This window comes from Bos indicus x Bos taurus, chromosome 1 (genome assembly GCF_003369695.1).
Source record: "Bos indicus x Bos taurus breed Angus x Brahman F1 hybrid chromosome 1, Bos_hybrid_MaternalHap_v2.0, whole genome shotgun sequence".
Lineage (NCBI taxonomy): Eukaryota > Metazoa > Chordata > Mammalia > Artiodactyla > Bovidae > Bos > Bos indicus x Bos taurus.
In genome coordinates, this window is record NC_040076.1 from 143,833,734 (window position 1) to 143,858,382 (window position 24,649).

Here is a 24,649-nt window from a genome sequence, read left to right on the forward strand (position 1 = left end):
TCTACCCATGAGTGGTGGTGGGGTCTCCTCCCTACCCCCAACAGAGCTCCCTGGCAGGTTTTAGACTCAGGTAAACTCTGAGCCTTGGAACCTGCAGAGGCTGGAGACACTTTGCAGGGCCAGCTGCCCCCAGGGTCCAGTCCCCCTTGAGTTATAGCACCCGAAAGGGCTTGCTGCGGTCACTCGGGGCAGTCACCTGGCCCAGAAGCCAGGTTTCCCAGCCCCTCCTAGGCCTATCCCCACGTACCCATTGCATCTCACAGTTTGTGCCCAGAATGGATGGGGGAGGGACCCCTCCCACCTGAACAGGTGAGAGGGTGCTCAGGTGTGTCCACCTTCAGACGCCACTGTCATACAGCAGAGCCTGAGGATGCAGGCCAGGTGAGGTTTATTATACATTTCTAATGAAATACACTGAATGCTGCAGGCAATCACGCCCCAGCCCAGAGTCAAGGCCACGGCCCCTACCTTCCCGGTGGTTGGCCACGGCCAGGAAGTGCTCGCCGGCCACCTCGAAGGCCTCCCAGTCCCGGGCACTGTGGGTGGGGACCCTCTGGTATGGCGTGAACCTCAGCCTTCTCTGGCTCCACTTGTAAATGACCGAGAACTCCTGACCCTTCTCATTCGGCTCAAAATTAGCCACAGCCAGGAAGATCTGGGGAGAGGACCAGAACAGGGTTCTTATCATCCAAGTGAGGGGCCGGCGCTCTGGGTTTCTCAATGTCAGCCCTGGCACACAGGCTGAGCCCCGGGACAGAGGATGAGCCCGGGACAGAGGCCAAACCCGGGAACAGAGGCCAAGCTCTGGGACACAGGCCAAGCTCCGGGACACAGACTGAACCCCGGGCTAGAGGCCAAGCCTCGGGACACAGACTGAACCCCAGGACACAGACTGAACCCCGGGACAGAGGCCGAGCCATAGAACAGAGGCCAAGCTCTGGGACAGAGGCTGAGCCCTAGGACAGAGGCTGAACCTCGGGACAGAGGCTGAGCTCCAGGACACAGACTGAACCCCGGGCTAGAGGCCAAGCCCCGGGACAGAGGCTGAGCCCCGGGACACAGACTGAACTCCAGGACACAGGCTGAACCCCGGGACAGAGGCCGAGCCATAGAACAGAGGCCAAGCTCTGGGACAGAGGCTGAGCCCTGACAGAGGCTGAACCTCGGGACAGAGGCTGAGCTCCGGGACACAGACTGAACCCCGGGGTAGGGGCCAAGCCCCAGGACAGAGGCCGAGCCCCGGGACAGAGGCTAATCCCCAGGACAGAAGATGAGCCCCGGGACAGAGGCCGAGCCCCAGGACAGAAGATGAGCCCCAGGACAGAGGCTGAGCCCTGGGACAGAGGCCAAGCCCCGGGACAGAGGCCAAGCCCCAGGACAGAGGATGAGCCCCGGGACACAGGCTGAACCCCAGGACAGAGGCTGAGCCCCAGGACAGAGGCTGAGCCCAGGACTGGCATCCTGGGCAGGCCCCAGCACGTGGCACTGACTCCAGATCTTAATTACTCTAAGACCCGTAGCCAGGCCTGTGTCTACCAGCCTATTAGCTCTGTTTCTATCTCCCAATCCCAGGGAAAGCCTTATGCACAGCAGCGTTCATCACTCAGACAAGGAGGAAAGATCTTATCACCCTGCTGTCCGTCAAGAAGCACATGTGTGTCACACACTTGAGGACCATGTGGCAACGCCCTGCGTGTGACACAACCCAGAGGCCCAGATGGCGGGTCATGTGATGTGACAGAAGCTGGAAGCCTAGGGTGAGGGGCTCACTTGCTGTGGCTGAAGCAGCCCCAGAGACCCTCTGTCTGCTTAGGGGACCTGACAGATTTTTCTTATTTCTCTGAATTTCCCAATTTTTTGATATAAAGTTATTTTTTATTAGGAAGGAGTAAAAATCTTTAAAATGTCATCAACCATAAGACCAGAGAGCTAGTCACTCCTTCACCAGGCTGCCCTGGAGTTCAGGACCCTGACAGTCAGCTGGGACCAGAAACAGAGATTTGTCCTCACTGCATGGGCCTTGGGGGTGGGGTGTGCGGGGCTGGAACTGGGCACACTGGTGACTGACTTGAGAGCAGGTGTGGGAGGGGGCCCGGGGATCCTGCCACTTGGAGTGGAGGACTAGAAGGAGCTGGGAAGGAAATTCTTATCTCAAGGGGGCCGCCCTCTCAGTCCCACCCTTGGGCTACTGCTCAACACAGTCCTGGTGAAAGGAAGGGGGCTGCCTGCCAGGCTCTCCCATCCAAGGCCTCATGTCCAGCCCTCACCATCTCACCTGTCCCCTCCATCAGGACAGCATGTGTCCCCCATGTTTATGGGGCCAATAGAGGGAGGCCAGGGTGGAGCCCCATTTCCACTCCTGTTTAGGTCAGATAAAGAAAGCTGAGCACCAAAGAATTGATGTTTTTGAACTGTGGTGTTGGAGAAGACTCTTGAGAGTCCCTTGGACTGCAAGAAGATCAAACCAGTCAATCCTAAAGGAAATCAGTCCTGAATATTCATTGAAAGGATGGATGCTGAATCTGAAGCTCCAACACTGTGGCCATCTAAAGCAAAGAACTGACTCATTGGAAAAGACCCTGATTCTAGGAAAGATTGAAGGCAGGAGGAGAAGGGGACGACAGAAGACGAGATGGTTGGATGGCATCACTGACTGGATGGAATGAGTTTGAGCAAGCTCTGGGAGTTGGTGGTGGACAGGGAAGCTTGGTGTACTGCAGTCCATGGGGTAGCAAAGAGTCAGACATGACTGAGCGACTGAACTGAACTGAACTTAGGTCAGATTATCTCAGAGCTTTGAGGAGGCAGTGGCAGGTCTGCATGGAGTGGGAAATGTCCCAGCAGCCGTCTTGTGTCCATTTTGTAGGAAATGGAACAGATTTTCTCAGTCACATTCCAGACCAAGAGACGTAGGTGTGTCTGATTCAAAAGCCATTTAGAACCTGTATGAGGCTCTGAAACCAGTAGAAATGCTTTTCCCCCATAAAATCTACATAAAGCGAAAGTCATTCAGTCATGTCCGACTCTTTGAGACCCCCATGGACTGTAGCCCACCAGGTTCCTCTGTCCATGGAATTCTCCAGGCAAGGATACTGGAGTGGGTTGCCATTCCCTTCTCCAGGAGATCTTCCCAACCCAGGGACTGAACCTAGGTCTCCCACATTGCAGGCAGATTCTTTAACATCTGAGCCACCAGGGAAGCCCAAAATCTACCTAAGGAGCCCCAACCCTCGGACTTTGTGGGTTTTTCCAAGATAAAAATGACATAGTCGCACATGTGAACTTGCCTTTTTCCCAATGGTGAAGTGTCTCCAGGACTGTGCCTGGTGCGTGGGAATGTTCTGGTATGAAGCAAACTTGCCATCGGTCCACTTGTAGATGGCAGATGTGGTTTTCCGGTTGGCGGTTGCTACAAAGAGCCCAGCCTCAGGGATGACGAAGACCTCGATGCCCAGCGTCTCTGAGTTCGTGAATAGGCTCTGATGCTCCTCCACGTAATCCAGCTTTTCTTTGGCTTGTGATAGAGACATGGAGACTGGTTAAGGCTTCCCAGAACAGAAGCCCTGATGGATGACATCCGGGAGTGACCCCAGGGCCCTGGGCCATGACCCTTAGCATGAGGTCAGGCGAGTGTCCCTAAGTCCTGTACCACCCTCACCTGGAGGCCCAGCAAAGGAGATTCTAGTCCCTGAATGGGCTGTAGGGCCTACAGAGCCCCCAGGGACACTTGTTGGATGGAAGTGACATGTCAGGTCCTTACTAGACACTTCACAAGGCTCCAGACTTCCACAAAAAGCTGTGCCCGAATGTGAACTAGAGAGTGGAGGCCATGGCTCCTGGACGGTCCCCTGCAGCCAGTTCCCATTTCCCAGGGACCCCCACCCTCAGACGGCTCCTCTCCTCACCTCCCTGCCAACAGCCCCACTCTTGGGCTCCAGGCACCATCACATCCCATCTGACCAGAGAGGGAGGAGAGGGTGAGGACAGTGGATGGAGCACCCTGGAGGAGGCCCATGGTCTACCCTAGTTGGGACGATGGATGAGAGCCTGCCAGCCCACGAGTCAAGCCCAGGAGGGCACGTGTTTCCAGGTGAAACACTCAAGCTCGCTGCTCTGTGAGGTTTGTTCCCTATTCCTACATAACACTGGCTCTGAGAAGACCCCCTAGGCCCCTGGAGACCTGCATGTCTCACCTGCTAACACGGAGACCCACTCGCTGCCCACGCACAGGTATAGCCCCTTGCGGCTGGCGTCGAACCAGAACTGGGCATCCTCCGCTTTGGTGCACGGAGGCCGGGGTCCCAGCGTCACCTTCATGTTGGTTTCTGATGGGGGTGACAAATGTCCTGTGGGTATGTGCTCCCCAGAGGGAGGCAGAGTCAAGGGTGTCAGGTGACCCCTGACCCCTGTACTCCTTCCAGGAACCACTCAGGTCGTAACGAGGCCTCTGGGAGGCAGGGAGACCCGAAAGCCCAGGACTTGCCCTCGGCATCTGTGCACAGGACCTGGACATGCCCCTGAAGTCCAGCCACCTGCCCACCAAGTTCTTCCCCAGACCCTAGCTCCTCTGAGAACCCTCAGTAATCACGCTGCCTTTCTCTCTCCTCCATCTGAGACTCACTGGCACAGGTTCAGCTAACTTCTGTCTGTCTGGTTCTCAGGCACCTTGACCCCCTCATTCCTGGTCATCGTGGCTTCATCCAGGTCCAGCCCTGTCCTAATGATGCCACGTGGCCTCCATACAGTGACTCCTGAGCTGAGACCCCAGTGGCCAGGCGGTGAAACAGAGCATCCTCAACCTCGCCAAATGCCCAGCAGAGGCCTTGGGAGTCAGACACTTGCTCAAGGCCCAGAAAACACCCCAGAGGTCATGAAACTCTGGGAATTTGGGGATGCTGGCCCAGGACTGGCTCTAAGGGCCGACTTGCTCAAGGGGCTTCCCTGACTTGTGAAGCAAGGGCCATGAGGCTCTGGAAGGAGTCAGGGGTCTCCCCACCTCCCCAGTAGGAGTTGGGGCTGTCGGGGAGAGAGTTTTGGATTCTCCATGGCAGAGGGTATAGCTTAAATAAAGTCAACACTGACTTTACATTGGGGAGGTGCAAACACAAATGAGAGATGCCAGTGCTGGGGACCTTCTAGGCTGAGGGGTCCCAGAAAATAGAACCGAACATCATGAAGATCAGGGTCCCCACTGGGGGGTTGAGGTTTGGTGTCTGTTGGAGAGGGAAGGGGAGAACGGGCCCCAGATGCTGCTCTGGGAGCATAGCAGGTGGCAGGTGGGAGTCAGAGAAGGAATTCGTGTCAGCTCAGCCCCAGGTCCCAGGCAGGACGAGTGGTCCATCAAGGGCACCGTCTGGTGGGGCTTAAGCACGTGGATCTGAGGTGTCGTCTGCCTCCCCAGGGAGGAGGTCATCTGCATCAGCCCCAGCTATCCATTCGTCCACATGATAAGCACCCTCCTGTCTTGTGCCTGGGGAACCTGGGGGTGACCAGGCTCTCAGGGTCTTCTCTCAGTGTGGAGAGGGGTAGCTTTGGCCTACTAACCATAGGGGTATTTTAGCACCTCGTTGTCTTCCGGCTTCCCTGTGAGGCCATGCAGGATAGCAGGGATGGACAGCACAGCGAGCTCAGGATTCACGCAGGGACAGAGCCTCGGGGTGGCATCTGAGCCAGGCAACAGAACCAGCTGCCTCACCAGGCCCTGCAGAGGGAGGGGCAGGGCACTCAGACCTGTGCTGTTGGAGGGCCTGATGACCCCTGGGCTCAGCCTACCCAGACCCTGAGGGAGGGGTGGCCAAGAGAGAGGAGTCTGCCTGTAGGTTAGGGGGCACTGGGAGCAGTGGTTGAGAGCTGTGCACAGTTCTAAGGTGATTACACCACAGAACAGGTTCTTCCTGTGGACTGACCTAGAATGACTGGGTGCATTGGTCATTCGTCTGTATGTCCACTTGTTCATCCATCTGTCCACTTATCTGCCCGTCCATCTATTCATCTCTCTGTTCATCCATCCATCTCTTTGTCCAGTCATCCATTCATCCATCCACCCACCCAAATGCCCATTCATCCATCCATCCATCCATCCATCCATCCATCCATCTATACATCCATTCATCTATCTGTTCACCTAGCTGTCCTCCCATCTGTCCATCCACCACCCATCTTTCTATTACTCTGTCCATCCATCTAGCTGTCCATCCATCCATCCATCCATCCATCCAAGCATCCCATTGGTAAATATTCAGATCTCACCTCTTATGCACAAGGCATGGTTCTCAACACTGGACACAGCAAGAAACAAAAGCCCATATCCTCAGTGAGCAAGGTCCCCCCACCAACACTCTAAGGGGGAGACAGGCAGGCAATGACCAGACACATAGCTGGTCTGAAGGAGGTCATGGCTACAAAGACCATCCGGAAAGGGGATGAGAGGGCTGGGTGTGGGGGCATCTTCTCAGGGGTGAGCAAGGCCTTCATGGTACAAGGGCACAAGGCAAGGCCCCAGGGTCACTGGAGTGCACCATGGCAGGACTGGGGACTCACACTCCAGGAGGAGGGCACAGCAGGTGCAAAGGGCCTATAGGGGAGTGTGCCTGGCTAGCAGGGGTCTCCTCTGAGCCCTTAGGCTCCCCATTCCCATTTGGCACACACAATTGTTTAATTAGAGCATCAGGGTGCCAGGCCAGTGGTGACAGCCCCCAGGAGCACTGGTGGGCAGTGGGGGCCTGGTGGGCAGTGCCTCCATCCTTACCGTGAATCGGCCTTTCGTCCTCCTCCGACTGCCGATGAAGAACCGGGCTCCTCGCACAGATAGGGTGGCTGGAAAGGGCATGTCAGCCATTCTGAAAACATTGGAGGGTTGTTTTAGGGCCACGGGAGAGCAGACTCGAAGCCCACTTATGCAGAAAGGACAGCGGGCAGCACCGTGAGGCTGTACCAGTGTCTAGGGGCAGCTGTGACCAGCTCCACCGCCTTAAATAACAGAAGTGTGTTCCCTCATGGTGCTAGAGGCCAGAAGTTGAGATCAGGGTGTCATCTGGGTGTGTCCCCTCTGAAGACTTGAGGGGAGCCTCTTTCAGCTCCCGGAGCTCCTGGCTTCTGACCAAATCGTGTGGCCTCTCCTCTGCTCCTCTTTTCCTCGGGTCACCAATCACTTGACTCAGGGCCACCCTCCTCCAGCATGACCTCAACTGAGCTCAGTTATCCCAGTAGGGATGCTGCGTCCAAATGATGCCCCATTCCTGGTTCTGGCAGATGTGAATTTGGGGGACATGCTTTGCCTCAGGACAGGGTCTTCTACAAAAGCATGTGCTGCAGAAGTGCTCAGTGGCCCCTCTCCATCTCACAGAGGCCTCCAGTGACTTCTGTCCACACGGGGGTCCCCAGTCTGCCCCCCTCCTCTGAGCCCAGGGCGAAGGGACAAATGGTGTCAGAGTTAGAGGGGGTTCACCTTGTTGGTGACCCAGGGGGTGTAGGAAGATGTGGCTGGAATTAGGACCGAACAGTTTCTAGTCTGGAGCATGCCGGGGGTTGTGTCAAAGCTATGAAGATTGTTCTGTACCTTTAATTGGGAGTTTTGCTGACTATTTATTCCCTCACCCCAGAAAAGGAAACTGAGTCAGAGAGGTTAAATGATGGGTTGAAAGTCACAAAGCAAGACTTGCGCCTCAGGACTTCCCTGGCGGTCCAGTGGTTAAGAACCTGCTTTTCAATGCAGGGGACGTGGGTTTGATCCCTGGTCTGAGAACTAAGATCCCATGTGCTGTGGGGCAACTAAGCCTGTGCAAGACAACTACGGAGCCCCGGAACTCTGGAGCTGGGGGACACTAGACAGAAGGCGCTGCACCGGGAGGAAAGATCCCACCTGCTGGGGCAACTGAAACCAGGCAGAGCCAAAATAAATACATACATATAGGGGGAAGAAAGCCCTGGGCTGGATCGGGGGCAGCTCCTTTTGGGCTCCTGGTGCCAGAGTTCACCCTGACCTTCCCCTGGGCCTTAAGCGATGCTACCGACTCTTTAGCAGTGCTTTTACTCGGTCAAGTCCAGTCCACACAGCGAGGACGCGGGCAGGCTTCGGCTCCCTTCGCACCCGTGCGCCCCCACCCACCGCTTTTCTAGCAGGGCAGCTCCAGGTCCACCAGCTGAGCCTGGTGCTCCTCCTCCAGCCTGACCGCATCCGCCAGGGCTCAGGCCCTAGGCCCGGGTCCACGTGTGCACTGTGAGCTGTCCCGGGTGGCCACATGTACCGGCTGGCTGTGTGGATCCCCCTTGCCAGGCAGCACACAGCCCCACGCGACCCTCTCAGGGTGTCGCAGTACCTACATGTCCACGGCGGGGCCGCAGTCCGTAGTGAGCGAAAAGGAGCCCTCGGACACGGCCAAGACCAGCACGTGCCACTGGCCGTCCACCAGAGCCGGGCTGCGGAAGGACACGCGGGTCTGCCAGGCGCCTGCCCCGTCCTCGCTGAGGAAGAGGAAGTGCAGCTGGGTGGGCGAGTATCGCAGGCCCAGCAGCAGCGAGTCCCGCTCCTCTGCCACCACCGCCAGCAGGTACTCGTTCTTCTGCAAGAGAGGGGGCGGGTGAGGTGAGGGGCGGGGCAGGTGGTGGGCGGGGTAGGTGAGGGGGCGTGGCGGATGAAGGGGCAGGGCAGGTGAGGGGTTGGGGGCGGACAAGCGAAGGGCCAGGGTGGGTGAAGTGGCAGGTGAGGGGCAAGTGAAGTTGCGGGGCAGGTGAGGGGTGGCAGGGGCGGAGCAGGTGAGGGGGCGGAGCAGGCACGGGAGCAGGACAGGTGAAGGGGCAGGGGAGGGGAGCAGGTGAGAGCTGGGGCTCCAGACTGTAGTGCCTGAGGCAGTAACCAGAGTCTGTGATAAAACCAAACCAACCGCTGGAGTCCCTGAGGACAGCTACTGTCAGTGAAACAGAAAACTGCGTGTTGGCGAGGATGTGGGGAAATTGGAGGCCCTGTGCGCTGTTGGTGGGGATGGAAAATGGAGTAGTGGTAATACTAATAAAAAACAGAAAGGAACGTTGGGGTACATGTGCCTTTTTGAACTGTGGATTTCTCAGTGTATATGCTCTCCAATTAAGAAATAAAAAAATAAAACAATAAGGAGACTCCTCAAAAAATTTATGTGGAATTACCATCTGACTTAGCAATTCCACTTTTGGCAGACACCCCAAAGGACTGACAGCAGTGTCTGGAAGAGGCAATTGTACACCCCTGTTCTTACCTGTGTTACTCTCAAAAGTTAAAATGTCACAGCAACCAGTGTCCATCAATGAAGAAACGGATAAGTAAGATGTGGTGCATTCATGCAATGAGATATTATTCAACCTTAAAAAGGAAGTTCTGACATCAACGTGGATAAACCTTGAGGACATTACGCTGGGTGATGTAAGCCAGTCACAGAAGGACGACTAGTGTAGAGTGCACTCATATGAGATGGCTGAAGGGGTCAGAGTCTGAGACAGAAAGTGGAGGGGGTACCAGGGGCTGGGGGTGTTGGGAGCTATTATTCAGTGTCGGTAGAGGTCCATTTTGGGGAGGATGAAAAAGGTTCTGGAGGTGGGCGGTGGTGATCACTGCACAACAGTGACTGTCCTTACTGCCACTGAACCACACACTTAAAAAGGGCTAGAAGGGAAATGCCACTTTACATGTATTTTTCCACAATTTTAAAAACCTCTCACAACCCGCATGATCACCATCTCCAAACACCAGCAACCCCAGCTGAGCATCACTTTCCAGCTTGAACCACAGAGAGACCATACATACTTGACTGTTTGTTAATGCAACTTAGAGTCTGTTCATTTCTAGCCTAAAAATAAAGAAGGCTGAGTGCCAAAGAATTGATGCTTTCAAACTGTGGTGCTGGAGAAGACTCTTGAGAGTTCCTTGGACAGTGAGGAGATCAAACCAGTCAGTCCTAAAGGAAATCAGCCCTGAATATTCACAGGAAGGACTGATGCTGAAGCTGAAGCGCCAATACTTTGGCCACCTGATGCGAAGAGCCGACTCACTGGAAAAAGACCCTGGTGATGGGAAAGAGTGAGGGCAAGAGGAGAAGGGGGGTGACAGAGAATGAGATGCTTGGATGGCATCACCAACTCAACAGACATGAGTTTGAGCAAACTCTGGGAAACAGTGAAGGATAGGGAAGCCTGGCATGCTGCAGTCCATGGAGTCACAAGAGTCAGACACAACTTAATGACTGAACAACAATTTCTAGCCTAATATCACAAAAAGGTAAAGAACTGAAAATGATTAAATCTGCATGCTAAGCAGATATGTAAAATATAGAATATAATCTTTTAGCAAGTCTTTGCCCATGTGAAAGTGTGAGTGAAATTTCAAGCAAGTATTACACTAAAACAGAAAGCCTTCATGGTCCTCAAGTTTAACAGCTAATTTACTAACATCCATGTGAACAGTTTGGGTCACTTGGCCTCTGCCCACTTCGGCGCCAAGGGAACACTTGTGGCCCCTGTGCTTATCTTCCTGTAGAAGGTATCTCCAGAAGCCACCTCTCAGGAGTGTGTGCCTGAGGGCACAGTGGGACAAAATGCTCACGGTGGTGGTTGGGGCAAGGCAGGGGTTGGGAAAGATGCTGATGTCACAGCAAGCGAATCCGGGCTGGACAGGCACCTTCACTCCCCCCACGTTCACCTCCCAGGACCACAGGACCTGAGCAACCTGGTCCTTCCCAGCGAGGGCAGGAGCCCCACCCAGTGTGCCTGCCCAGAGCAGTCAGGCCACTGCCCTTCCAGTGGCTTGTCACTCACCCCCTAGAAATACTTGTAGCTGGAGAAGACCAGTATCTGGTCAAAACCCTGGGTTTACCCTCAGTGAAGGTGAGATGAACAGAGCAGATCAGGTGATGAACTGAGTTTATTTATCCCAGTGCCCAAGGGGGTGCACCCAAGGTTGGAAGTCAAGGCCAAGTGACCCAGACATAGGACCTGGAGGGGTAGGGGGGCAATGACCCAGAGACAGCTGGAGGCGATTCCTGGGAGGCAGGAGCCCTGGGAGCCGTGAGCTTGGGGTTCCTGGGGCAGGAGTGAGAGGCCAGTCAGTCAGGACAGTGGAGACATTGGGGAGCCTGTCCTGAGTGAGGGCAGCCACCCAGCTCAGGTGAGGACAGAGGGAGGGTGGGAGGACCGAGTCACAGGTGGGACCTGAGGCTGGCTGGCCCACAAGTGATGTGCCAGGTCAGCAGCAGGGCTCTGGGGCTGAGACGGGGACACAGCAGGCTGGGCGGGAGCATGTAGGGTGGCAGAGGAGGGACACAGAGGAGGCCGGGCGGCAGCAGCTTGGCTGGCAGGAGGAAATGGGCACGTAGCAGGCAGGGCGGCACACAGGGCGGCAGAGGAGGGACACTGAGGAGGAGGGTCTGCAGCAGGATGAGGGGGCTGAGCAAGGGGAGGCCTCACAGCACACGGGCCTGCAGCAGACAGGGGTGCAGCAGACGGGCCTGCAGCAGACAGGGGTGCAGCAGACGGGCCTGCAGCAGACAGGGGTGCAGCAGATGGGCCTGCAGCAGACGGGCCTGCAGCAGACAGGTGTATAGCAGACAGGCCTGCAGCAGACAGGGGTGCAGCAGATGGGCTCACAGCAGGCCTGCTGGCAGGGGGAGGAGGTGCAGCAGGAGGGCTGGCAGCTAGACTGCTGGCAGCATGAGGAGGTAGAACAGGGGGAGGCCTCCCAGCAGACAGGTGTGCAGCAGACAGGTGTGCAGCAGACAGGCCTGCAGCAGACGGGCTCACAGCAGGCCTGCTGGCAGGGGGAGGAGGTGCAGCAGGAGGGCTGGCAGCTAGACTGCTGGCAGCACGAGGCTGGGCAGGAGCTGCTGCAGGCTGGCTGGCAGCAGGGGCGGGACTTGCAGCTCACTGGGGCACAGAGGAGGGTCAGGTGGGGGGCTGGGGCGCAGCAGCTGGGGGCACAGCAGGGGGGCTCGCAGCAGCTCTCTGGACAGTCATACATCAGGTCGCTGGAGCAGACAGACAGGGTGGAGGCTGCCATGGTGGAGACGGTGGGGTTGGAGGAGGGTTTGAGTGTGTGTGAGTGTAGAGCTGTGTGTGTGAGGTGCTTGGGATGCAGGGCTTTTATACCTGGCCCCTGGCTTGTGTTGTCCCCACAGGAGACTCCCAGGCCCTCCCTTCCTTGTTGGGGTTGAGAGCTGGCTGCAGGAGCCCCTCATTAGTGCTGGCGTAGTTTCCACAATTGTTTTCACTCATTAAACCCGTGAGCATAAATATACTGCGTAAATGTTGCAGGATGTTTTTCCATTTCTCCTTTGTTTGGCTCCAGAAAAGATATAGAAAATATCTGAGGTAAGATCCTAAAGGAAATCAACCCTGAATATTCACTGGAAGGACTGATGCTGAAGCTGAAGCTCCAATCCTTTGGCCACTGATTCAAAGAGCTGACTCATTAGAAAAGATCCTGATGCTGGGCAAGATTAAAGCAGGAGGAGAAGGGGACAACAGCGGACAAGTTGGTTAGATGGCAACATTGATTCAATGGACGTGAGTCTGAGCAAGCTCTGGGAGATGGTGAAGGACAGGGAAGCCTGTTGTGCTGTAGTCCATGGGGTCACGAAGAATGGGACACGACTGAGCAACTGAAAAACAGGAACAATGCTGGGTGAAGGAAGGAAGGAAGGAAGTTTCCTCAGTAAGGAAGTTTCCGCAAATAGATGAGGCAGCCCAGGCACAGAGACGTTAAGCAACCATCTCCAGGTCACACAGCCCAAAGTATTGAGAAGGTAACAGGCAGGAAGGCCAGGGGTCTCCAAATGGAGGAAATAGGCTGCAAGTGTCAGACATTTTTATCTCTCTCAAGCGGCAGGAGGAAACAAACTAGTGATATTTTTTCCTTCTCTATACAAATTTGAAAGGAGGTTTCTCTTAAAATACTGTGTTGCCGTAATGACACCTGGTTTCACCTGAAGTTAACTATTCTCAAACCTTGAGTTAACCAATGCATTTTTCTTATGGAAATGTTTGTCTTAAGCTATGTTAATGTGCTATGCATTTACCCCAGACTCTGTCTTCAAGTCGGTTCTGCCTAATGGCTCAGAACCTACTTGACAAAACAGTATGTTATACTCAGATATTGTTCCCCTAATCTATGTAAACGAAACTACTTGTATGGTAATCTGCCCTTCTACAAGATTTAAGTCAATTGTTTTATGGCCCGGGATGAATCATCTGGTGCCAAGATTATCCCAAAATGCATCTTATGGATGAGGGGCCTGGTGCCATTCTAAGTTTAAAGACATTCCTTTCTTTCATTAACAGACTGCTAGTGACTATATAACATCCAGCTGAAGACTAGCAGGGGGGTACTTTTTCTGCCCCCTTCTGATGCCTATGTCAGAAGCTTTCTCTATCTCCTTTATACTTTAATAAAACTTTATTACGCAAAGCTCTGAGCAATCAAGCCTCATCTCTGGCCCTGGATTAAATTCTTCTCCTCCGGAGGCCAAGAATCCCGGCGTCTTTTCGTTCAGCAACAACCTTTCATCATCAGGACTGGGACTGGAAGCCAGCCGTCTGTGTATAGGATCGAGGCTTTTACCCAGGCCTTCCCCCAGGCCAACTTCAGTGCTACTTGCAGAAGGAAGCACGTGTCCAGGGAAGCTTAGCACCAGGCAGCTGAGCTGAAAATTTACAACAGAGGCGGGAAGCAGCAAAATTAACACCACAGAAAATCAACTCTGTGGTTTCCAGCACACTGCTAGTTCCTCCAAACTACAGAGGTAAAGTATGCGTGTTTGCTCAGGGGCTCAGTCGTGTCCGTCTCTTTTTGACCCCATGGACAGTAGCCCGCCAGGTTCCTCTGTCCATGGCATTCTCCAGGCAAGAATACTGGGGTGAGGTGCCACTTCTTACTCCAACAGAGGTAAAGCATAAATCCCCAAATATGATGAGAGAAAATGTAATAAACAGACCATGTGTTTCACTGACACCAAACATGATCGCACAGTTGCTAACAAGGAAGAAGGAAGAGCTAGGATAGAACAGTAAAGACAGGACTGAACACAAACCACTCTGAGCTGAGCGAACCAAGGTGCGTGTGTTTGGACTGGAAGGGCCTCATGAATTCAAGAGCATTGGAGTTTTAGAGCCCACCCTAGTCATACATTGGCAGAACTGAATGAAGGGCAGCTCCATCTCCAGGCAGGAAGAAACGGCCAACAGTCTGGAAATGAACCCTGACCGGTCGGACCCCATACCTCTCCCACCAAACAGTGAGAGACACAGAGCTCTGGGGGAACACTGGGGACTAAGACTGATTTTTTTCTTTTTTCAAATTATTACAGCATTCTCCTGCACTGGCAGGCCAAGTCTTTACCAGTAGTGCCACCTGGGAAGCCCCTTATATATTCCTCAAGTAAAGAGAACAGCAGTGTGTTTTCACATAAGCAAGAGCTTGGAAAACACTCTACTCATGTTTCCCTCCTGGAGAAATATTTAAAGAAACAAGACCAACGATGGGACTCCCCTGGAGGTCCAGTGGTTAAGGATCCACCCTCCAGTGCATGGGGTGTGGGTTCAGTCCCTGGTCAGGAGGCCAAGATCCCACACGCCCCTCAGCCAGAAAAACTGAAACACAGAAAAGAAGCAATGCGGTAAAAAATTCAATAAAGACTTTAAAAATGGTCCATGTTAAAAAAGTCTTAAACACAAAAACAGAAAGAAAGAAGACAAACGGCCCAAGTGATGTCACATACAGGAGCACATGGGGAATTAGGCAGGTGTAGGTGCAAAGAATTGATGCTTTTGAACTGTGGTGTTGGAGAAGACTCTTGAGAGTCCCTTGGACTGCAAGGAGATCCAACCAGTCCATTCTAAAGATCAGTCCTGGCTGTTCTTTGGAAGGACTGATGCTAAAGCTGAAACTCCAATACTTTGGGCACCTCATGCAAAGAGTTGACTCATTGGAAAACTCTCTGATGCTGGGAGGGATTGGGGGCAGGAGGAGAAGGGGACAACAGAGAATGAAATGGCTGGATGGCATCACCGACTAGATGGTCGTTAGTTTGAGTGAACTCCGGGAGTTGGTGATGGACAGGGAGGCCTGGTGTGCTGCGATTCATGGGGTTGCAAAGAGTTGGACAGGACTGAGTGACTGAACTGAACTGAAGTGAACTGAGGTGAGAAGAAAAGGAAGAAAAGTCTAAACAGAGTTTAGACCTTAAACAGGGTACATACAGTGTCTGACCCTTCTCAGGCAGTGACCCTGGTGAGTTCTGATACTTTATTAATATCAAGTGTATTGAAACACTAAGCTTTTGGATTGTTGTTGTTGTTCAGTCACTAAGCTAAGTCCAATTCTTTGTGACCCTATGGACTGCAGCACGCCAGGCTCCTCTGTCCTCCACTGTCTCCTAGAGTTTGCTCAAATTCATACCCACTGAGTTGATGATGCTATCTAAGCATCTCACTCTCTGCCTCTCTCTATTCCATTTGCTATCAATCTTCCCAACATTAGAGTCTTTTCTAATGAGTCAGCTCTTCCCATCAGGTGGCCACAGCATTGGAGCTTCAGCTTTAGCATCAGTCCTTCCAATGAATAGTCAGGCTGATCTCCTTGCTGTCCAAGGGACTCTCAAGAATCTTTTCCAACACCACAGTTCAAAAGCATCAATTCGGAGGAGGAGCCAAGATGGCGGAGGAGTAGGACGGGGAGAACACTTTCTCCCCCACAAATTCATCAAAAGAACATTTAAACGTCGAGTAAATTCCACAGAACAACTTCTGAATGCCGGCAGAGGACATCAGGCACCCAGAAAAGCAATCCAACTCTTCGGAAGGAGCGCGACTGAACAAAGAGAAGAAATACAGCTCCACCCATCAGAACACCGACACAAGCTTCCCTAACTAGGAAACCTTGACAAGCCACCTGTACAAACCCACACACAGTGAGGAAAAGCCACAATAAAGAGAACTACACAAACTGCCAGAATACAGAAAGGACACCCCAAACTCAGCAATTTAAACAAGATGAAGAGACAGAGGAATAGCCAGCAGATAAAGGAACAGGATAAATGCCCACCAAACCAAACAAAAGAGGAAGAGATAGGGAATCTACCTGATAAAGAATTCCGAATAATGATAGTGAAATTGATCCAAAATCTTGAAATTAAAATGGAATCACAGATAAATAGCTTGGAGACAAGGATTGAGAAGATGCAAGAAAGGTTTAACAAGGACCTAGAAGAAATAAAAAAGAGTCAATATATAATGAATAATGCAATAAATGAAATTAAAAACACTCTGGAGGCAACAAATAGTAGAATAACAGAGGCAGAAGATAGGATTAGTGAATTAGAAGATAGAATGGTAGAAATAAATGAATCAGAGAGAATAAAAGAAAAACGAATTAAAAGAAATGAGGACAATCTCAGAGACCTCCAGGACAATATTAAACGCTACAACATTCGAATCATAGGGGTTCCAGAAGAAGAAGACAAAAAGAAAGACCATGAGAAAATACTTGAGGAGATAATAGTGGAAAACTTCCCTAAACTGGGGAAGGAAATAATCACTCAAGTCCAAGAAACCCAGAGAGTCCCAAACAGGATAAACCCAAGGCGAAACACCCCAAGACACATATTAATCAAATTAACAAAGATCAAACACAAAGAACAAATATTAAAAGCAGCAAGGGAAAAACAACAAATAACACACAAGGGAATTCCCATAAGGATAACAGCTGATCTTTCAATAGAAACTCTTCAAGCCAGGAGGGAATGGCAAGACATACTTAAAATGATGAAAGAAAATAACCTACAGCCCAGATTATTGTACCCAGCAAGGATCTCATTCAAGTATGAAGGAGAAATCAAAAGCTTCTCAGACAAGCAAAAGCTGAGAGAATTCTGCACCACCAAACCAGCTCTCCAACAAATACTAAAGGATATTCTCTAGACAGGAAACACAAAAATGGTGTATAAATTCGAACCCCAAACAATAAAGTAAATGGCAACGGGATCATACTTATCAGTAATTACCTTAAACGTAAATGGGTTGAATGCCCCAACCAAAAGACAAAGACTGGCTGAATGGATACAAAAACAAGACCCCTACATATGTTGTCTACAAGAGACCCACCTCAAAACAGGGGACACATACAGACTGAAAGTGAAGGGCTGGAAAAAGATTTTCCATGCAAATAGGGACCAAAAGAAAGCAGGAGTAGCAACACTCATATCAGATAAAATAGACTTTAAAACAAAGGCTGTGAAAAGAGACAAAGCAGGTAGACAAAGAGACAAAGACATAATGATCGAAGGATCAATCCAAGAAGAAGATATAACAATTATAAATATATATGCACCCAACACGGGAGCACCGCAGTATGTAAGACAAATGCTAACAAGTATGAAAGTAGAAATTAACAATAACACAATAATAGTGGGAGACTTTAATACCCCACTCACACCTATGGATAGATCAACTAAACAGAAAATTAACAAGGAAACACAATCTTTAAACGATACAATAGACCAGTTAGACCTAACTGATATCTATAGGACATTTCATCCCAAAACAATGAACTTCACCTTTTTCTCAAGCGCACATGGAACCTTCTCCAGGATAGATCACATCCTGGGCCATAAAGCTAGCCTTGGTAAATTCAAAAAAATAGAAATCATTCCAAGCATCTTTTCTGACCACAATGCAGTAAGATTAGATCTCAATTACAGGAGAAAAACTATTAAAAATTCCAACATATGGAGATTGAACAACACCCTGCTGAATAACCAACAAATCACAGAAGAAATCAAAAAAGAAATCAAAATTTGCATAGAAACGAATGAAAATGAAAACACAACAACCCAAAACTTGTGGGACACAGTAAAAGCAGTCCTAAGGGGAAAGTTCATAGCAATACAGGCACACCTCAAGAAACAAGAAAAAAGTCAAATAAATAACCTAACTCTACACCTAAAGCAACTAGAAAAGGAAGAAATGAAGAACCCCAGGGTTAGTAGAAGGAAAGAAATCTTAAAAATTAGAGCAGAAATAAATGCAAAAGAAACAAGAGACCATAGCAAAAATCAACAAAGCCAAAAGCTGGTTCTTTGAAAGGATAAATAAAATTGATAAACCATTAGCCAGACTCATCAAGAAACAAAGGGAGAAAAATCAAATTAATAAAATTAGAAACGAAAGTGGAGAGATCACAACAGACAACACAGAAATACAAACGATCATAAGAGACTATTATCAACAATTATATGCCAATAAAATGGACAACGAGGAAGAAATGGACAAATTCTTAGAAAAGTACAACTTTCCAAAACTCGACCAGGAAGAAATAGAAACCTTAACAGACCCATCACAAGCACGGAAATTGAAACTGTAATCAAAAATCTTCCAGCAAACAAAAGTCCAGGTCCAGACGGCTTCACAGCTGAATTCTACCAAAAATTTAGAGAAGAGCTAACACCTATCCTGCTCAAACTCTTCCAGAAAATTGCAGAGGAAGGTAAACTTCCAAACTCATTCTATGAGGCCACCATCACCCTAATACCAAAACCTGACAAAGATCCCACAAAAAAAGAAAACTACAGGCCAATATCACTGATGAACATAGATGCAAAAATCCTAAACAAAATTCTAGCAATCAGAATCCAACAACACATTAAAAAGATCATACACCATGACCAAGTGGGCTTTATCCCAGGGATGCAAGGATTCTTCAATATCCGCAAATCAATCAATGTAATACACCACATTAACAAATTGAAAAACAAAAACCATATGATTATCTCAATAGATGCAGAGAAAGCCTTTGACAAAATTCAACACCCATTTATGATAAAAACTCTCCAGAAAGCAGGAATAGAAGGAACATACCTCAACATAATAAAAGCTATATATGACAAACCCACAGCAAACATTATCCTCAATGGTGAAAAATTGAAAGCATTTCCTCTAAAGTCAGGAACAAGACAAGGGTGCCCACTTTCACCATTACTATTCAACATAGTTTTGGAAGTTTTGGCCATAGCAATCAGAGCAGAAAAAGAAATAAAAGGAATCCAAATTGGAAAAGAAGAAGTAAAACTCTCACTATTTGCAGATGACATGATCCTCTACATAGAAAACCCTAAAGACTCCACCAGAAAATTACTAGAACTAATCAATGATTATAGTAAAGTTGCAGGATATAAAATCAACACACAGAAATCCCTTGCATTCCTATACACTAATAATGAGAAAACAGAAAGAGAAATTAAGGAAACAATTCCATTCACCATTGCAACGAAAAGAATAAAATACTTAGGAATATATCTACCTAAAGAAACTAAAGACCTATATATAGAAAACTATAAAACACTGGTGAAAGAAATCAAAGAGGACACTAATAGATGGAGAAATATACCATGTTCATGGATTGGAAGAATCAATATAGTGAAAATGAGTATACTACCCAAAGCAATTTATAGATTCAATGCAATCCCTATCAAGCTACCAACAGTATTCTTCACAGAGCTAGAACAAATAATTTCACAATTTGTACGGAAATACAAAAAACCTCGAATAGCCAAAGCGATCTTGAGAAAGAAGAATGGAACTGGAGGAATCAACCTACCTGACTTCAGGCTGTACTACAAAGCCACAGTTATCAAGACAGTATGGTACTGGCACAAAGACAGAAATATAGATCAATGGAACAAAATAGAAAGCCCAGAGATAAATCCACGCACATATGGACACCTTATCTTTGACAAAGGAGGCAAGAATATACAATGGATTAAAGACAATCTCTTTAACAAGTGGTGCTGGGAAATCTGGTCAACCACTTGTAAAAGAATGAAACTAGAACACTTTCTAACACCATATACAAAAATAAACTCAAAATGGATTAAAGATCTCAACGTAAGACCAGAAACTATAAAACTCCTAGAGGAGAACATAGGCAAAACACTCTCTGACATACATCACAGCAGGATCCTCTATAACCCACCTCCCAGAATATTGGAAATAAAAGCAAAAATAAACAAATGGGACCTAATTAAACTTAAAAGCTTCTGCACATCAAAGGAAACTATTAGCAAGGTGAAAAGACAGCCTTCAGAATGGGAGAAAATAATAGCAAATGAAGCAACCGACAAACAACTAATCTCAAAAATATACAAGCAACTCCTACAGCTCAACTCCAGAAAAATAAATGACCCAATCAAAAAATGGGCCAAAGATCTAAATAGACATTTCTCCAAAGAAGACATACAGATGGCTAACAAACACATGAAAAGATGCTCAACATCACTCATTATCAGAGAAATGCAAATCAAAACCACTATGAGATACCATTTCACACCAGTCAGAATGGCTGCAATCCAAAAGTCTACAAATAATAAATGCTGGAGAGGGTGTGGAGAAAAGGGAACCCTCTTACACTGTTGGTGGGAATGCAAACTAGTACAGCCACTATGGAGAACAGTGTGGAGATTCCTTAAAAAACTGGAAATAGAACTGCCTTATGATCCAGCAATCCCACTGCTGGGCATACACACTGAAGAAACCAGAAGGGAAAGAGACACGTGTACCCCAATGTTCATCGCAGCACTGTTTATAATAGCCAGGACATGGAAGCAACCTAGATGCCCATCAGCAGATGAATGGATAAGAAAGCTGTGGTACATATACACAATGGAGTATTACTCAGCCATTAAAAAGAATACATTTGAATCAGTTCTAATGAGGTGGATGAAACTGGAGCCTATTATACAGAGTGAAGTAAGCCAGAAGGACAAACACCAATACAGTATACTAACGCATATATATGGAATTTAGAAAGATGGTAACGATAACCCTGTATACGAGACAGCAAAAGAGACACTGATGTATAGAACAGGCTTATGGACTCTGTGGGAGAGGGAGAGGGTGGGAAGATTTGGGAGAATGGCATTGAAACATGTGAAATGTCATGTATGAAACGAGATGCCAGTCCAGGTTCAATGCACGATGCTGGATGCTTGGGGCTGGTGCACTGGGACAACTCAGAGGGATGGTATGGAGAGGGAGGAGGGAGGAGGGTTTATTTTTAGAAATTTTTATTAGTAAAAAATAAAAATTAAAAAAAAAAGAAAAAAAAAAACCAAATTATTGCATATTCCCCCAATAAAAAGTACTAGAGAAAGCAAAAAAAAAAAAAAAAAAAAGCATCAATTCTTTGGTGCCCAGCCTTCTTTATGGTCCAACTCTCACATCCATATATGACCACTGGAAAAACGACAGCTTAACTAGACAGAGCTTTGTTGGCAAAGTAATGTCTCAGCTTCTTAATATGCTGTCTAGGTTGGTCATAGCTTTTCTTCTAAGGAGCAAGCATCTTTTAATTTCATGGCTGCAGTCACCATCTGCAGTGATTTTGGAGCCCCCAGAAATAAAGTCTGTCACTGTTTTCATTGTTTCCCCATCTATTTCCCATGAAATGATGGGACCAGATGCCATGATCTTAGTTTTTTGAATGCTGAGTTTCATGTCAGCTTTTTCACTCTCCTCTTTCACCCTCATCAAGAGGCTCTTTAGTTTCTCTTCAGTTTCTGCCATAAGGGTGGTATCATCTGCATAGCTGAGTTTGTTGATATTTCTCCTAGCCATTTTGATTCCAGCTTGTACTTCATCCCGCCTGGCATTTTGCATGATGTACTCTGCATATAAGCTAAATAAGCAGCGTGAAAATATACAGCCTTGATACTCCTTTCCCAATTTGGAACCAGTCCACTGTTACATATCCAGTTCTAATGATGGCTCTTGACCCACATACATGTTTCTCAGGAGACAGGTAGGGTGGTCTGGTATTCCCATCTTTTTAAACATTTTGCATATAATGGGTTAATAAAAAGTAATTAAATAAACTCTACCTGTCTTTTTTCACTTTTAAATGTGGCTATTATAACAGTTGGGCTTCCCCTGTGGCTCAGCAGTAAAGTATTTGCCTGCCAGCAGGAACTGCAAAAGACATAGATTTGACCTCTGGGTCAGGAAGAGCCCCTGGAGGAGGGCATAGAAACCCACTCCTGTACTCTTGCCTGGAGAAGCTCATGGACAGAAGAGTCAGGCAGGTTACAGCCCATAAGGTCACAAAGAATCAGACACGCTTGAAGCAACTCAGCACACATGCATGCGTATTATAATAGGTACAGTTACATATGAGGCCCCCAGTCAAGGCCCTTCACACTGCCCCACAGGTGCCTACCCAGCACTGTCCTAAAGGGCCAGGGTATGTCCCTCCTCCCTGTATTTCCCCAGAGGGATAGCTGCCTTAATACTTCAATTCCTGAGGGCATCGCCCAGCAAGCACCTGTCATTTCCAAATAGCCCATCCCCCTTGGCTGTTGGTCCCTGTGATGGATAGTTTCAAGTGTCAACTGACCAGGCCATGGTGCCCAGTTGTCTGGGTAAACATGTCTGGATCATGACACAGTTGCTTTTTAGATGAGAACAATACTGAAATCAGTGGACTAGGAGTAAAACAGATTGCCCTACAAAATGTGGGTGGGCTACACCCAAGCAGTGAAGACAGTGACAACAGACTGAGGTCCCCCAAGGAGAAAGAGATTCTACCAGTTGGTCATCTGTAGCTGCAACACCGACTCTTCCCTGGAAGCTCACCCTGCAGATTTGGGTCTTGCCCGCCTCCAAACTGTGTGAGCTAGCTCCTCAACATCAATCTCTGCATACGTGCACATGTCTTATGGGTTCTTTCTCTGGAGAACCTTGACTCACACAGGCTCCCAACATAACTGCATGTGGCTCTCACCATCCAGACCTTCCCACACAGAGGGAAGCACTCACACTCCTGTCCAGGGCACTAGGGAATGGCTGGCACCAGCCTGTCTGAAGCTGTTTCTGGAGTAAGCTTTACGTATTCAAGGCAGATGTTTACTAAACGGGGTCTCCTTTGTCCTTAGGGAAGCCCCATGTTCCCAGTGTGCAAGCTTGGGGCCTGAACATATGCCCCACTGCCACCCATCACTCACTTCATGCAGGGGTCTACAGGTGAGCAGGATATTCTGGACTGGAGGCTGCAGTCGAATTATGGCCTCAGGACACCCTGGCAGAGAGTAGCAGGGCGTGGTTAGCCGTGCCTGATGATGTTACAGTCCTGGATACAACTCAAGGCCAGGTTTCTAAACCAGCCTAGACCACTGTCCACAACAAAGGTCTTTCCCAGGATTTGAAGAGATATGCATTCAAGGCACAGAGATGACATGACAATGACTTTATTTGTTAATAGGCAGACCCTTCACCTAGGTCAGGACAAAATCCATGACCAACAAGGATGGAGAGCAGCATGCTGGCTGACACTCAGGGCCTAGAGGGAACCAGAAGCCAGCCCAGGCTGCTCACAGGAAACTCAGGGGCAGAAGGAGACCCCACACTGGCCTAAGGCTACAAAATTTCAGGTGAAAGTCAGCGTTGGCCCTGGAAGGAGTTGGCAATATGCCAGGTCAGCAACAGGGCTCTGGGGCTGAGGTTGGGATGCAGCAAGCAGGGCGGGAGCACGCGGGCCGGCAGAGCAGGGACACGCAGGAGGCCGGGCGGCAGCAGCTGGGCTGGCAGGAGGAGGTGGGCACACAGCAGGCGGGGCGGCACACAGGACGGCAGAGAAGGGACACGGAGGAGGAGGGTCTGCAACTGACCGAGGAGCAGGGATTGGGCTGGCAGCACAAGGAGGCTGAGCAAGGGGAGGACTCACAGCACACGGGCCTGCAGCAGACGGGCCTGCAGCAGACAGGTGTGCAGCAGACAGGCCTGCAGCAGAGAGGTGTGCAGCAGATGGGCCTGCAGCAGACAGGTGTGCAGCAGACAGGTGTGCAGTAGACAGGCCTGCAGCAGACGGGCTCACAGCAGGCCGGCTGACAAGGGGAGGAGGTGCAGCAGGAGGACTGGCAGCTAGACTGCTGGCAGCACAAGTCCGTGCAGGAGCTGCTGCAGGCTGGCTGGCAGCAAGGGCTGGACTCGCAGCTCACTGGGGCACAGAGCAGGGTCAGGCGGGGGGCTGGAGCACAGCAGCTGGGGGCACAGCAGGGGGGCTCGCAGCAGCTCTCTGGACAGTCGTCCACCTGCCAGGAGGACCCGGTGCAGGAGTCACAGGACCCGGGCAGGCAGACCCGGCTGCTGTAGCTCAGGTCACTGGAGCAGACAGACAAGGCAGAGGAAGCCATGGTGGAGGCGGTGGGGCTGGAGGAGGGTGAGGATGTGAGTGTGTGTGAGTGAGTGAGTGAGTGAGTGTGTGAGCGCTGCTCAGGGCTGTGGGCCTTTTATACCCTGTCCAGGTGTGTGTTGGGCCAGCTGAAGGCTCCCTGGGTCTTCCCTTTCCTTGTTGGTGTTTTGAGCCCCTATTACTTCTTGTTTATTTACACAAGAGTTTGCTGCTTGTAAAACGCATGTCCTGGTTGAGGGCTGGATCACCCCTGAGCTGTGTGAAGTTCTCTAAGCAAACACAGAATTAATCTAGGGTCCCAGAGCCCCACCCATGTGTGCCTGCAGGCTCTCCCCTCCCACCTGTCTCCATGGCTCTGCAGGGGAGCGGCTGTGAACCCCCGTCTCAGTGACTTGGCATCGCAGAGCTCAAAGTTGGGACAGTGCTGTCACCTGCTGTAGGACATCCCTCTCAAGC

The 24,649-nt window shown here is 49.9% G+C and overlaps 3 protein-coding genes across 3 annotated transcripts in view; all 3 read right to left on the reverse strand.

Annotated features, from left to right (window-relative positions):
- The window catches only part of TSPEAR (thrombospondin type laminin G domain and EAR repeats), a 111,509-nt gene that overhangs the window by 16,673 nt on the left and 70,187 nt on the right, over positions 1-24,649 (reverse strand). Inside the window, exons 2-7 of the mRNA XM_027547524.1 lie at positions 8,323-8,561; positions 6,749-6,839; positions 5,545-5,701; positions 4,194-4,325; positions 3,288-3,514; positions 469-655 (exon numbers count right to left, since the gene is read on the reverse strand). Coding sequence (XP_027403325.1) covers positions 469-655; positions 3,288-3,514; positions 4,194-4,325; positions 5,545-5,701; positions 6,749-6,839; positions 8,323-8,561 — 1,033 coding nt within the window. The remainder of the gene's footprint in view (positions 1-468; positions 656-3,287; positions 3,515-4,193; positions 4,326-5,544; positions 5,702-6,748; positions 6,840-8,322; positions 8,562-24,649) is intronic.
- On the reverse strand, positions 11,210-12,019 carry LOC113897353 (keratin-associated protein 10-8-like). The gene is made up of 2 exons (XM_027550010.1): positions 11,745-12,019; positions 11,210-11,546 (listed from the first exon to the last, which is right to left on the reverse strand). The coding sequence occupies exons 1-2, from the start codon at positions 12,017-12,019 to the stop codon at positions 11,210-11,212; spliced, it is 612 nt and encodes a 203-aa protein (XP_027405811.1).
- LOC113897359 (keratin-associated protein 10-12-like) lies at positions 23,478-24,194 on the reverse strand. The gene is made up of 2 exons (XM_027550024.1): positions 23,722-24,194; positions 23,478-23,658 (listed from the first exon to the last, which is right to left on the reverse strand). Exons 1-2 carry the CDS (start codon positions 24,192-24,194, stop codon positions 23,478-23,480), a joined length of 654 nt encoding a protein of 217 aa, XP_027405825.1.

Bases quoted from the DNA above. Each gene is read 5' to 3' on its own strand.
- LOC113897353 (XM_027550010.1), bottom strand. From the start codon at position 12,019: ATGGCAGCCTCCACCCTGTCTGTCTGCTCCAGCGACCTGATGTATGAC. The intron at 11,547-11,744 runs GCCTGTCTGCTG...TGTCTGCTGCAG, and splicing joins TGTGAGCCCGTCTGCTGCAG to GCCCGTCTGCTGCAGGCCCA.
- LOC113897359 (XM_027550024.1), bottom strand. From the start codon at position 24,194: ATGGCTTCCTCTGCCTTGTCTGTCTGCTCCAGTGACCTGAGCTACAGC. The intron at 23,659-23,721 runs GTCCTCCCCTTG...GGTCAGTTGCAG, and splicing joins TGCAGGCCCGTGTGCTGTGA to ACCCTCCTCCTCCGTGTCCC.